The 15641-nt window shown below is 44.6% G+C and overlaps 1 protein-coding gene across 1 annotated transcript in view; it reads right to left on the reverse strand.

Annotated features, from left to right (window-relative positions):
- Positions 1-15641, reverse strand: part of syngap1b (synaptic Ras GTPase activating protein 1b) — a 73394-nt gene that overhangs the window by 53713 nt on the left and 4040 nt on the right. Inside the window, exon 2 of the mRNA XM_033980704.2 lies at positions 1159-1595. Coding sequence (XP_033836595.1) covers positions 1159-1595 — 437 coding nt within the window. The remainder of the gene's footprint in view (positions 1-1158; positions 1596-15641) is intronic.

Here is a 15641-nt window from a genome sequence, read left to right on the forward strand (position 1 = left end):
TATATTTTATGTACAAATGCACATTATATATTGTGTTTTGATATTATGTGCAGTATAAATGTACAGTAATAGAGTAGCTGTGCAGATACAGATTCCTCTCAGTGTGTGTTGGTCATTGATACTGTCACTAGTTTATGAGATGTAAAAATCAAATGATCGTGTCATTTACTGAAAAAGAGTTAACGGACTGTCTCCCAGACACAGTAGGACAATCTCACTCAGTCACAGCAAAAGCTTCACACAATGATTATACTCATAATACAAGTCAGAGCTTTATAATAAAAATGTTAAGTTTGTTTTCAACATTGGAGTTTACAGTTGTCTTGGTTTGGTTGGAAGTTCATGTTTTGCCATAGTTAAATAAAGTATAAAATATTTATACTTCATACTACACAGGTCATGAGCAAGATTTTTGTCATTTGAGTGGCTAAAGCACTTAATTAAAAGTCTTATAACAGAAATGTAAATTTAATAAACCATTTAACTTGGATGGATGTGATGCAGCAGGACCACAGTGTGCACGTCTGATGTCGCTCACAGTCCATGGGACGCTCAGGGAGTTTGTGTGTTTGCTCAGACTCGTGAAAAATTAGAGGTTTGGTTGTAGGCAATGGTTTAAGCGATGGTTATAGGTGATGGTTTGATGGGTGCAGGCGATGGTTGCAGTCGATGGTTGTAGGTGATGGTTGTAGGTGATGGTTGTAGGTGATGGTTGTAGGCAATGGTTGTAGGTGATGGTTGTAGGTGGTGGTTGCAGGTGATGGAGGTAGGTGATAGTTGTAGATGATGGCTGTATGTAATGGTTGTAGGCAATGGTTGTAGGTGATGGTTGTAGGTGGTGGTTGCAGGTGATGGAGGTAGGTGATAGTTGTAGATGATGGCTGTATGTAATGGTTGTAGGTGATGGTTGTAGGTGATGGTTGCAGGTGATGGTTGTAGGTGATGTTGTAGACGATGGTTGTAGGTGATGGTTGCAGGAGATGGTTGTAAGGGAGGGCTGTAGGTGATGGTTGTAGGTGATGGTTGTAGGCGATGTTGTAGGTGATGGTTGTTTATGATGGTTGGTGATGGTTGAAGGCAATGGTGATACTTGTGAGTCATGGTTGTAGGAGTTGCATAAGGTTTAGGCTGCAAAATGTGTTCCCTCTGTTTTCTTACCTCCTCCTGGTCCAACATGTAGACGGTGTTTGCGGGGCTCACGCGTACACGGGGGTTCCAGCGCTCGTGGCCTGGCCGTTCTCTGGAGGGGCGCTCGTACACTGGGTGGCTGTGAGGGGCTTTTTCGAAGGAGGGGCGGCTGTGCGGTGCTTTGTCGAAGGAGGGGCGGCTGTGCGGTGCTTTGTCGAAGGAGGGGCGGCTGTGCGGTGGTCTATCAAAAGAGGGGCGGGCGTGAGGCGGTCTGTCAAAGGAGGGACGGCTGTGAGGCGGTCGGTCGAAGGAGGGGCGGCTGTGAGGCGGTCTGTCAAAGGAGGGGCGGTTGTGTGTCGGTCTTTCGAAGGAAGGGCGGCTGGAGTGGTCGTATGGAGCGCGGACAGAGTGGACGTGGGAGCGGTGATGATGGTGGTAGTAGAAGGGGGGCGCGGCACACCTGGCATCTGCACACAAAGAGAAAACAGAGCAACGTCAAATGAAGCAGGAGCCTTAGCAACCTGAAACAATCTGCGATGACATGTGAAAATACAGCTCCACTGTGTTTTTAAACTACACACACCTTCATTAGAATCATTTGGATCATTTCAGCCCTGGAATTGACTACCTTTAATGAACAAAAAGTAGCTGTTGACTTGAAAACACTTCATGACATCATAAGGTGGAACAGAGCATTTTGATCTTTGGAGATGTAGACAGACTAATGCTGCACAGTTCCTCAAACATGTGTGAATGAAACAAAACACAACTTCAGGGATGTTTTTGATGACGTAACAGCATTATAACATGACTTAAAGCTCACAATAATCTATTTTGTGTACTAAAGGACCTTCAAGCTAATCTCAGACCTTACAGCTGTTCTCAAGCCTTTCAGCTGTTCTGCTGTGAGCACTTTCAGCTGGTCAGAGCCCAGTCGGGCCCATAGGGTGCCTGGTTGTATGAGTCAGTCTGTCACACAGACTGACAGGCTTAATGCACTTTTACACACATGGATGACTTCTCAAACAGAGCTAAGAATAGCAGCGAGCGTCCAGTGGCTCCGGGGCCCGAGAAGGCCCTCAACACAGTGGGTACTCTGTGTGGTACTCTGTGTGCCACTGTCCCTTTGGCATCACTGTCCTTTCAGTTTTAATCATTTTTATGATTAAAAACTAACTGACAAGTATTACTGATGTTTGTTTGTTTTTTTTAAAAAGAGGGTATTTTGCTTCTACGGGGTATTAACTGTTAACTGTGTGTGCAGTTTTGTATCATGTTTTTGTATATTTATTGAGAATTGTCATTGGAGCATGGGTGATCTAGGCTTGTGGACGGGGCATTGGACAGAATTTTACAGCTGAATTTTACAGCTTTGAATAGGGCCCAGGAGAGATCACTTGATTACTCAAACATGCATGGATGGCATTTAAAACCTCTGCAGGCATGTTTTTTGATGAAGGAACGATGTTAAAACATGATAATAAAAAACCCTCAATCTGTACAGCCTGGCCTGTCCCCTCAATCTGTCCTCCTCAGCCAAGTGTAATATGGCCCAAAAGACACAATCTCAATTTTTTTGGCACACCCTGGACCATAATTTTTATTTATTTATTTCTCCAAATAGGGGAAGCTCTTTACATTTTTATTCTTATCATATCCTATTATGCTAAGAAACTGAAAACTGCCTTTGAATACATTTGTATGAACATGTAATCTTATCTTAATTATTTTGCTAATTATTTTCCTTAACCTGTCCCCTCAGCCCGTGTCCTCTCCCCCTTTAACCTGTCCCCTCAGCCACCTGTCCCCTCTCCCCCTTTAACCTGTCCTCTCAGCCCATGTCCTGTCCCCCTTTAACCTGTCTTCTCAGCCCGTGCCCTCCCCCCCTTTAACCTGTCCCCTCAGCCCGTGTCCTCTCCCCCTTTAACCTGTCTCCTCAGCCACCTGTCCCCTCTCCCCCTTTAACCTGTCCTCTCAGCCACCTGTCCCCTCAGCCCGTGTCCTCTCCCCCTTTAACCTGTCCCCTCAGCCCGTGCCCTCTCCCCCTTTAACCTGTCCTCTCAGCCCGTGTCCTCTCCCCCTTTAACCTGTCTCCTCAGCCACCTGTCCCCTCTCCCCCTTTAACCTGTCCTCTCAGCCACCTGTCCCCTCAGCCCGTGTCCTCTCCCCCTTTAACCTGTCCCCTCAGCCCGTGCCCTCTCCCCCTTTAACCTGTCCTCTCAGCCCGTGTCCTGTCCCCGTTTAACCTGTCCCCTCAGCCACCTGTCCCCTCTCCCCCTTTAATCTGTCCCCTCAGCCCGTGCCCTCTCCCTCTTTAACCTGTCCCCTCAGCCACCTGTCCCCTCTCCCTCTTTAACCTGTCCTCTCAGCCACCTGTCCCCTCTCCCCCTTTAACCTGTCCTCTCAGCCCGTGTCCTGTCCCCCTTTAACCTGTCCCCTCAGCCCGTGTCCTGTCCCCCTTTAACCTGTCCCCTCAGCCCGTGCCCTCTCCTCCTTTAACCTGTCCCCTTAGCCACCTGTCCCCTCAGCCCGTGTCCTGTCCCCCTTTAACCTGTCCTCTCAGCCTGTGCCCTCTCCCCCTTTAACCTGTCTCCTCAGCCACCTGTCCCCTCTCCCCCTTTAACCTGTCCTCTCAGCCACCTGTCCCCTCAGCCCGTGTCCTCTCCCCCTTTAACCTGTCCCCTCAGCCCGTGCCCTCTCCCCCTTTAACCTGTCCTCTCAGCCCGTGTCCTGTCCCCGTTTAACCTGTCCCCTCAGCCACCTGTCCCCTCTCCCCCTTTAATCTGTCCCCTCAGCCCGTGCCCTCTCCCTCTTTAACCTGTCTCCTCAGCCACCTGTCCCCTCTCCCTCTTTAACCTGTCCTCTCAGCCACCTGTCCCCTCTCCCCCTTTAACCTGTCCTCTCAGCCCGTGTCCTGTCCCCCTTTAACCTGTCCCCTCAGCCCGTGTCCTGTCCCCCTTTAACCTGTCCCCTCAGCCCGTGCCCTCTCCTCCTTTAACCTGTCCCCTTAGCCACCTGTCCCCTCAGCCCGTGTCCTGTCCCCCTTTAACCTGTCCTCTCAGCCTGTGCCCTCTCCCCCTTTAACCTGTCCCCTCAGCCCGTGTCCTCTCCCCCTTTAACTGGCCCACCCTTCCCTTCCTTCTGGCACAGGAAGCGGAGGTTAGGGCCCCCCAACGTCACATCCGCACACCCACACCGCTCGCACTCGCTCCCGCACGCCCCCGCCTGTCTCCATGACGACGGAAGAGAGAGAGAGAGAGAGAGCGCCGTGCGGGAGGGAGGTGGTTGGGGGGGGGGGGTACAGCAGCAGGAGTAGGAGAAGGCGGTGGGCGGGGGGGAGGAGGAAGTGTGAACGCTCGGCTGAAGACAAGAGCAGCGCCTGAACAGAGGGGAAGCTAAAGCAGGAGCCACTTTTTTTTTTTTTTTTTTTTTTTGGGAATAGGAGCCCACATCCAGTTCCCATAGCAACAGAGCTCCATAAAAGAATGTACCCCCCCCCCCCCCCCCATCATCACTACAGTCCCCCCCCCCCCCCTCCCACCATCACTCGTCATAATCATATACATAGGGACCACAGCGCCGGGGTCGCACACACCGAGATGCAGCAGGTCACAGGACAACGCACCTGGCCGCTCGCAGTGGGACCTGGAGCAGGAGCCAGGGTCCCTCCCACACCCCCTCCCACTCCTCCATCCAATCTGTACACCTCCACACAGAGCAGCAAAGAACAGCCAATGCACGGGGAAAACTAGCGCGCCGTCGTCTATGTCATGTGACGAGAACTAGTAGCTCCTAAAAGTCTTTAAACCCCTAAATTTTACGCAGAATTAAACTTTAAGCCATGTAATAACAGATGAGAAAATAAAGTAATACGAGCCCTTTAAAAATAAGCTACCTTTTGGTTTGACTTTTCGTTAAAAAATCTAAGCACTTACAGATTTAGACCTTTCTCTTTCCACATAAACACTCGGGCTAGGTGTCTGATGCCCTCTGCTGGCAACAGTGGGAAGAGGAGTGAGACACAATAATGCAAACAGTGCAAAGTTTTGTAGTGAAGGTATCTTAAAGAGGGTATTACGCAAAACTCTACCATGTTATAACATTGTTCCCTCATTATAAAGAGCCTGAAGAGGTTTCAGATGTCAACCATGCATGTTTGAGTCATTCTGTGATCTCTCCCAGGCCCTATTCGAATCATCTCAATGTTTACCTGTAAGATTCTGTGCAAAGCTCCGCCCAGAAGCCTACATCTCCCAAATATACAAAAGCATGATACAAACCAGTGCACTACAACTTCACAAAACTGACGTGATGTGCAGTAGCGTACAGAGAGGAAGGAGAGCAGGGACAAAAACTAAAATGACACTTATAAAACAGGTAAATACATTGTTTTGAGTGAATATAACATTTTCAAAACAATAAAAGGTAACATGGTGATAGGAATGTTTTGTGTTAACAAGTAAAACCCCATAGAAGTGTAATATCTCATTGAAAGTCAAACACATTGGAGCACTTCCTGTTTCTGACGCTGTAAACTCTTCTATACAGGTTCACGATCATCTCAATATTTTATAATTAGACATTTAGCTGCCTTATTTTCTCACAAAATGCTCCTTTTGCAATATACTCTATGGAGGAGAAATGTTTTGATGAAAAAGTCAGGCAGTGTAGACAAGTGAGCGCAGTAAGAAAGTAAAAAAGTGTGATTTTTCCTAACACTAGTCGGTGTAATCCCTCATTTGTCCAGGAGGGGTCAATGGTATAAAAGGTTTCAGAGGGAGCCATCTGTACAAAGTTGTTTTTTTCTTTTTTTTCTGCAATTAGGAGGTCATGTTAAATCTGAAGGCACTGGTTTGAACACTGACATCAGAGAGCACTTAAAGAGGACGTTTTTACTTCCATGGGGTGTTAACTGCTAATTCATAACATATTTAGATCAACATGTTACCTTTTAATTGTTTTGAAAATGCTATATTTGCCCAAATAGGGTTACCCAACAATGTATTAACATGTTTTAGTAAGTTTCACTTTCATTTTTGACGCTCTGAGTCAAAAGTCGCATTACAATCGGTGCACGTTCCACTAATGAAACTATATGTACTATACAGATGTACTATCGTATGTATATTTATGGAGAATTGTCGCATGGCAGCATGGATGGCATAGATTCGGGGGCGGAGCATTGGACAAATCTTACAGGTAACCATAAAGAGGGTTCGATTATAGCCCAGCAGACATCGCTAAAATACTCAGACATGCATTAATGACAGCTAAAAGTTCTCCAGGCGTGTTTACTCTTTTGAAAACGCTATAATCGCCGACAACTACGTATCAGCATTAACATAGGGGCCAGGGGAGATCTCTAGATTACTCAAACATACATTAATGACAGCTAAAACTTCTCCAGGCGTGTTTTTGATGAAGGAACAATGTATTCCCAGTATTACATCTTTAAGGCCCTTCTATATTGATACTTTGCCGTGACATCGCGCTCCAGGAGTTCTACATGCATCTTTATTGCGGAATGTTCTGCAGTTACCGTGGTGACGCAATGCACAAATCATCAAACACTGTTCAAAAAGTTTTAAGATAGCCTGAAAACTTAAGAAAAAATACAAAATGGATTTAAATGACACATTATCAGGAGCCTTCGTAGCGCACATTTGTGTCAGCTGTTTCCTGTTTATCGATGCACGACACTCGCGTAACTTATATGATATTTCCATCGCGTAAAGCGTCTGACATGAGCCAGTCTCACTGCATTACATATAGGTGCGAATGGGGACTATGAGGCGTTCAGTTACCATCAGCACTAAAACTTTGCGGCTATAATTACGAATAAACATGACTATCTTACACGTAACATATCTAACATATAATCTCACTTTTGACAGAAATAAATGAGCAACATCCCATTCATGCTTTTCTCTCTTTACACGAGTATGGAACTGGAAAGTTTCATTTTCACTTCAATATAGCAGGCCAAAACAAAACTACACGTGCTAGTCCTCTGTGGAAAGGCCATAGTTTACCGTTGCCGCTGATCTAAAACAAGTGAGTAAACGTCTAAACACATGTCTAATATTTTTCTGCCTGTTTCTTACCCCTTGCAGTTGAATGCCTCTCCAGGTCTATGTCTAATATAATCGGACTGCACTGTTTGAGATTCAGTTCACGACACCTCATTTGTAGTTCCCAGGTTTGCATGCATTTAGAAAAATCTGTTTAAATTAGACTAGGCCAGAAATACAGTTTTACCTGACGTGCATGTAACGTAGTGACTGTAGGACACTCTCCTAGTCTTATTAGCAACACATCCGGAGAAGCTGATACATACTCGGAGACCCGCTGCATGAAACAGTGCAGTCCGATTCACGTAAGGCACAGACTAGGAGAGGCATTCAACTGCACAGGGTAAGAAACACTCAGGAAAATATTAGAGTTATGTATTATATATTATGTGTTTAGACGTGTACTGACTTGTCTTAGATCAGCAGTGATGACAAAATACAGCATCTCCACCATGAACTGGCACATGTTGTCTCATTGTTTTGGTCTGCTATATTAAAGTGAAAGTAAAAACTATAATGAAATGGGACTTCTATTTTCTATGTCTGTCAAAAGTGTGGTTTTATGTATGATACCTGTTTTTCGGCAATTGTAGCTGCATTGCTAAATTACTAGATGCCCTTGAACGTCTCGTAGCCCGCATACACTCCTATTGTGTTCTTTGACCTGCTGTAGACTGTGACAGGAGTGCTCTGACAGTAAAGCAATTCTTGGCCAAATAAAGACATGTCCTAAACTATTGCACCATTAAACTATTAAATATCTCTATTTATCCCAAACTGCACTTTGCTGTAGGACACTCACACACAGCAGCGTAGGACACTCACAGTGTAGGACACTCACAGTATAGGACACTCTCACACAGTAGGTGTCATACAGTGTAGCACACTCACACAGTCATAGTGTAGGACACTGTCACACAGTAGGACACTCAGTGTAGGACACTGTCACACAGTAGGACACTCAGTGTAGGACACTGTCACACAGTGGGACACTCTCTGTAGGACACTGTCACACAGTAGGACACTCTCAGTGTAGGACACTGTCACACAGTAGGACACTCTCAGTGTAGGATTCTCACAGTGTAGGCTCTTAGGCTGTGTCACAACTTGATGCTGTCTATGAAGTGTATGAAGTGTGTGAGTTGTTGAGATGATGGAGCGCTTCCACAGACTCCTACACCGTCACCACGGCAACAGCACACCGCCAACCTGCTGCCAGGACGGGACACAGAAAAATGCAGCTTGGAATATTTAGGCAAAATGTGCTGTGTGCAGACATCTGCACCAAAACATGAGATCCTGTTACACAGGGACACCTCCATCAGAACATAGCATCAGCAAGTCAGATAAATAAGTGCACACACATGTGACATGACTGTGGTCATCGTTTCTGGTGTGAAAAAAAGTGTCTTGTCCAGCTCTATTTATTTACACAGTAAAATCTCACAGAGTTTCAGGGAGCACCACAGAGCTGTTCTTCAGTGTCTCAGTGTGCTCCTGACAATGTGCACCTCACAGTGTGCACCTGAGAGTGTGAACCTCACAGTGTGCACCTGACAGATGTTCTCTTGACAGCAGACAATAGCTTGCACCTGAGCAGTAAATCAAAATAAAATTGAACTGCGATCCAATTATTTTGCCAATGAGCTTGGGGCATGTGGTTTGGAGCAGTTTGGTCTTATTTACAACTATTTGACTATTTTTGGCACTGAAGTGGAAAGCATTTGTTTGTTGTTTAAGATAAAGTTTATATTTAAAAGTCTGTCTTACCTATGTTCATGAACTTATCTATTTGTTTATTTTGTCCTGGGCTGTGAAGACCCTGGTCTTGTCTCAGGCTGTGAGGGGCTGTGGGGACACTGGTCTTGAACCAGGCTGTGGGGACACTGGTCTTGAACCAGGCTGTGGGGACACTGGTCTTGTCCCGGGCTGCGAGGACATGTGTGGACCTGCTCTGTCCTCAGTGTGCGTGGTCCTGCTCTGAGCAGCAGCTCTGTCACACATTCACCACAGTCCTGTGTCATGGTGTTTTAATACTCCGCTGGAAGAGCAGCCTATTTATAGACAGAGCTATCACTAGATGCTTTACTCAGTGGAGCTTCCGAAGAAACACTGCCATCAGCTCCAGCGGTCCTATGCCTCTGTGCTGCGTACAACAGCATCAAATACTTATCACTCAGAATGTCCAACCGAAACTTTAGCCTCAAAGCTGGTTTATCTCGGATAACTCGCCAGGCCATAACTGCAAGTTCTACAACACCACTGGTCCGTGACTATGACCATGTCCATGTTGTTAGACCATTGACCAGTAACTGTTACACCAGTGGTCCATATGTGTCAGTGCTGTTACACCAGTGGTCCATAACTGTGAGTGCTATCACACACACCACTGTGTGTAAATTATTAAGGTTATAAAGTCTTTTTCTACTTTCAAGTCATTCAAAGCGTTTTACATCAAGGAGCCACTCATCCATTCATGCATACATTCATTTCTTGTGGAAACATTAGTAGTTTCGATGGTGACAATCCACTCTACAAAACACCAACACCAACTGAACACCAGATATCAGTCCTCCATCACACTACTGTGGAGTCGCACAATACCTTCCATTATATAAGTACCTTTCTATTGTAAATGTGCTTTGGTTGAAATCATGCAGAGTTAGTCTGTTCTGACCAAATCAGTCTGATAGGTCCTGACCTGCCCCTGATAGTGCCCCAGCAGCACTAGGGACTTTAAACCAGCAGAATGGAGTCACACCTGTGATGTTTATCACTCTGAACTCTGCTGTACAAAGTTGTTGTCGATGGTGTCAACCCTGAGGTCGGTTATAACGGGCCTTTGTTTAGTTTGATACAGCAGGGATTAAATACTACACTAAATATATAACACTCATGAATCATTATGTTTTGAATTTGAACATTTTAAATTGTACTATTGATCTAAAATGATTTAATAAAAGAAACAAGTGCGCTCACTTCTGGGTTTGAAAACTGCAGTGCCCAATGGGAGCTGACATCCCCATAAATGTCAACAAAACAAAGAGGCGCTCTGCAGGACCATGCTCTGCAGATCACGTTAGCGGGACGCACATCTTTTTTCATTTGGGCCAAAATGGCTATGCAACGTAACCATTTTGGCCATTGATTAAGAAAAGAAAAATTGGAGAATGAAGAAAGTTCAGACCAGTGGGTGTACCAGTGACCGGTGAAAGCGTGTATAGATCGGAGCAATGACGTCTTGACTGCAGGAGAATCATAGCCTGTATTTATAAATGGACATAGCTAACCTGGTAGCATGGACGCGCTTCCAGCTCTATCGAGTCTGGCTTTAATTCACTTTCTATTAAAAAACAGTCGGTACAGTTGTCTCTGTAACTGCAGCTGTCAGGCGCTTCATTTTGGTCCTAAAATGTTCATATTAACCCACTCAACATGATCCTGATGGGGGTTTTTTGGGGGAAATTTTGTCCATAAATCAAGATATGAACATTAATAACAGACAAATCAGGTGCCTTTTTCTCTGACATCTCTCCCGCTAGCATTAGCAACAGGTTTGATTGACAGTTACTTTCAACAGCCTCACTCTGGATTGGCTCTTTGGTTGCTGTGATATTCGCGGTCGTTATTCCAAATATGTAATTCGCCCCTAGCCTCGATGAGCTTCATTCGACTGTAGCCGAGCACAGCCGAACATGACGTCACACTCACTTAGTCCACTTTTTTATACAGTCTATGAGGAGAATAAAGACCAACATACACTATGACTTCTGAGGGTAAACGAGAAGGTAAACAATTATAACCTGGTTAAAAGCTCTACAATGTCCATTTTGCATAATATTTCCTTTAAGCATATAGTGAAGCATCTCTGTACAACAGAAAAACAATATCAAATGTGCTATGCCTGGCAAAAGAGTCTCCCATAGGATGATTACTGCGTGTTCAGCAGTGTATGTGCTCTGCCAGTGGCAGAGGTCAGCGATGTGTCTGAGTGTACAGGACCAGTCTATTCCAGCAGAGCTCCTCCTCCATGATGGCACAAACATTTGACAAGACAACACAGCAAGGGTTCGAGGTGAAAGAAGGAGCAGCAGGAGAGGGAGGCACAGTCATTTTCACACAGGGATTGGCCAAGACAAAAAGCAGACCTTAACCCAAATGAGGGCACTGCCAGGCTAACACATAAACCATCACTGTGTTTATATGTACAGAGAAATCCATAAATAATCTACTTCAAATCGTCTTCGCCCCAAAACTAGTCAGACCACTCCCCGTCTATAGCAGGTCAAAGAAAAAGGTGTGAATGGGGCCATGAGACATTCAGGGGCATCTAATAATTTAGCACAAATAGCAAAAATAAATACATTATTTCAATTTAACGTAGCGCACCAAAACAATAAAACAGTGCGCTAATCTGTGGTGAAGAGGCAGTAGTTTGACATCGCTGTTCATCTAAAACAAGCGAGTTAATGCCCAAACACATGTCTAATATTTTCCTGGTTGTTTCTTACCTCATGCAGTTGAACGCCTCTCCTAGTCTGTGCCTAATCTAAACCAGACTGCACTGTTACATGCAGCGAGAACGTACCGGGTTCTCCAGATGTGTTATTGGGATCTTTGATTCACGATTCATGAAACACCGTAATCATAGTTCCCGAGTTTACAAGTGCTTTGAAAAATCAGTTTAAAGAGGTTCTATTTTGCAAAATTTTGGAACTTTCTACCATGTTATAATGTTGTTTCCTCATCAAAAACACGAGGCTTTATATGTCATCAATGCACGTTTGAGTACTTTAGCGGTCTCCCCTGTCCCAACACTCTTTACGGTTCGCTGTAAGATTTGTCCAATTTTCCACCCACAAGTCTACACACGACAATTCTCCATAAATATACAAAAACGTGATACAGAATAATACACTACAGCTTCACAAACCTGATGCGATGTGCAGTAGTTTCATAACGGGATGCACGCTGATTGTAATGCGTTTGCACTCTGAAACGGGAGTGTTAATAAGCTGTTTTTGGCGAATTTAGCATTTTCAAAACAATAAAAGGTAACACGGTGACATATGTGGTAGCAGTTAATACCCCATAGTGTTAAAAGACCCCTCTTTAAACCGGAAAAGGCCAGTTACCCGGTTTTCCCGCCGTGCCTGTAATTCTACTGAGTGGGATTTTGTTAGCTTTTGCTTCAATTACAACAAACATGTGACATCGCTCCTGCAAATGTCACAACCTCTTTTCTATCCATCTCAAACGTGTGAAAATTCAGTGTCATTTTCCCCAGAACCATTATTTCACAATTTCAATCTTGGCTTTGTCATCTTGGAATGTAAAATGAAGTGAAATAATAACCTGGTTCTTCTGCGGATAGTAGACGTTATCATCCCTCTTTTCGGATATTTTTCTCATTTTTAAAGATGCTGCACCTGAGTTTTACCGTCTTAAAAACGTGAAAAACGAAACTAGTTCATTTTAAACCGTTTGCAGTGGTCCAAAGCTATTCCTCACTTATCCTTCCTTACGCATTCCGACTATCGTAATTATTCACAAGCGCTTTTCGCAACTCTCAGACGCCAGTTTTGGTGGAGTTTTGCTTTCACGGTAAAGCTAACAACAACCGGCATGCTAACCGTGCACAATTTGCTGAAATATATGGGGAAATAATCAGGGTAGAGGCCCTTCAGTTCTAAGCCAGGTCTGCACATCTCCATTTAGCTTTATCTTGAATGTTCCACAGTATGGCGCTAAACTTTTTTATCTCCATGGAGACAACAAGCACCACAAACAGGGAGAGGCAATCTCGCTCACAGTAAGAACGCTGTTTTTATTTTGAAAGCATTTTTTTTTAAAGTATAATAAGATCTGGAAGCGGAGAGATGCCGTCGTGTTGCGCTCACTAGTGTGAAAGGCAAAAAAAATTGCCTCCTGAATACTGGTCAAGTACCGCCCACCCGTGTGACGACAGAAAGGTGCACCACATCAGCTCCGACCGATCAGAGTGATAGCTGCTAGACCGGAGCGAGGCTAGGCTAATTCCCCCCCAAAAATGCAAAAATGTGCTCTATGGGAGAATTATTTTTGCTCCCGGAAGCTGCAGTACCTGGAGCTGCCAGTAATCGATCTCACACTGGGACAAAGGGGGCGTGTCTTATTCAGTTCTTATTATAGATCCATGATGACACCCTATAGTCAACTTATCTCTCAGTCTGGGCACATAATACTCCTGAAACTGCTGTTAAAGGTCCTATATTACGCAAAATTGACTCTTGTGAGCTTTAAATCATGTTAAAACACTGTTACCTCCTCAAAAACATACCTGGAGTTGTGTTTCATTCACACATGTTTACACTTTATTGCTTTAACGTTAGTCAAAATGCTCTGTTCCACCTTGTGATGTCATGAAGTGGTAGTTTTCAAGTTCAGTTCAGTTTCAACAGCTCCTTTTACCTTTTTGTTCAGTGGAGATTGGCAATTCTAGGGCTGAAATTATCCAAATGATTCTGGTGAAACTGTGTGGAGTTTAAAAACACTGCGGAGCACTTCCTGTATTACCACATGATGACATCACAAGGTGGAACAGATTGTTTACTGTATGAGAGAAGAAGTGAGCTTAACTATGCAGGGTTTGTGTGTTAAATGTGTGCGATTAGACAAAAAAAACCAGCTCCAGGTCTGTTTGTGATGAGGAAACAACATTATAACAGACAATCAGAGGGTCTACTACTACTACAACTACTACTATCACTACTACTAATACTTCCTACAATTAGCTCGGTTAGATCCAAATGGTCACTGTTCCTCTGGGCTTGAAGTAGCGTGGTGTCGCGGTGTTAGCTCAGCGCAGATCCCAGGCTGATGGGGGAGTGAGGTGTGGGCGGCTACACACGCCTCCCACCGCCTGGCTGTTCACCGAGCGCTCTGACCGGGCTCACCGCGGCTGCCTGCTCCTCCAGCCTGTTGAGTCACTGCCATACACATCTGTTACATAAGCCCCAGCTACTCTCACTCTGCAGCGGCACACGTGAGCACCGCCGCACAATAAGACGCTGGAAGCAGACCTGTGCCACTGTGCCAACACGTGTCAATCCCAGTTTGTTACGGGATTTGCGACAGTCGCGCTAGTTCGTTAGCCTGGCCCGTCTGACTAGTCACGGAGCGGCAGAGCGGTTTGAGCGGAAGTAAAGCGAAGTGCCCAAACAAACACGGAGACGTCCAAGATATACAAAAGACACTGACTGGTTTAGCAGAAAAACTGATGATTTGTGCATTTGTGAACTGGAAACATGATTTTCTCACAACTAGAACTGGCTAAAGTTTGGTGAAAAGCTTTGCGGAATTTGTAAAGTTTATGTACGTTTCTTCCCGTGTTGGGTGCGTTTTGTCTGGGCACTTTCTCAATTTCGATGAATTGACTAATCTAGTGGAGGTATTTTACTTCTGTGGGGTATTAACTGCGAACACATAACATATTTTTATCACCTTGTTACCTTTTACTCTTTTGAAAACGCTATAATCGCCGACAACTACGTATCAACATTAACATAGGGGCCAGGGGAGATCTCTAGATTACTCAAACATGCATGGATGACATCTGAAACATCTCCAGGCGTGTTTTTAATGAGGGAACGGTGTTATAACAAGGTGGAAATCTAAAAATGTTAATCAATGTTGCATAATACACCTTCTTTAACGTATTTACAAAGTTGCGAAGTACAATATGAATAATCGATTGACTAGTCGACTACTGAAATAATGGTTAGTTGCCGCTCTACCTCCAGGATGAGCTCAAGATGCTGCTCCTCCTGACGGGTTTCCCCAGCAGCGTTGAAGAATGGGTCGAGCGCTGAGGACAACGTTTCCTACTGTGATCATAAATTACTGTAAAGGGCTCGTATCACGCTATTTTCTGATCTCTGTTACAATGTTTCCTCGTCACAAACAGACCTGGAGTTGTGTTTTGTTTCATTCACACATGTTTAACACACAACCCCTGCAGATTTCTTCTCAAACAGAAAACACTCCGTTCCACCTTGTGATGTCATCATGTGGTAATACAGGAAGTGCTCTACTGTGTTTTTAAACTCCATACACCTTCACTAGAATCATTTGGATAATTTCAGCCCTGGAATTGCAGATTTCCACTGAGCAAAAGGTCAAAGGTAGTTGTTAACTTCAAAACTACCACTTCATGACATCACAAGGTGGAACAGAGTATTTTGAGGTTTGGAGAAGCAGACAGAGTAATAATAATAATGGGCTCCTCAAACATGTGTAGTAGTACGTTTTTGATGAGGTAACAACATTATAACATGACTTAAAGCTCGCAAGAATCAACTTTGCATAATATAGGACCTTTAAAGGAGAAATATGTAACTTTTGAAGGGTTCACCACCTGCTTGTCTCCAAAAAGATGTTAATGATTTGCTTAAATGTTCCACA

This window comes from Periophthalmus magnuspinnatus, chromosome 16, assembly GCF_009829125.3.
Source record: "Periophthalmus magnuspinnatus isolate fPerMag1 chromosome 16, fPerMag1.2.pri, whole genome shotgun sequence".
Taxonomy (NCBI): Eukaryota; Metazoa; Chordata; class Actinopteri; order Gobiiformes; family Gobiidae; genus Periophthalmus; species Periophthalmus magnuspinnatus.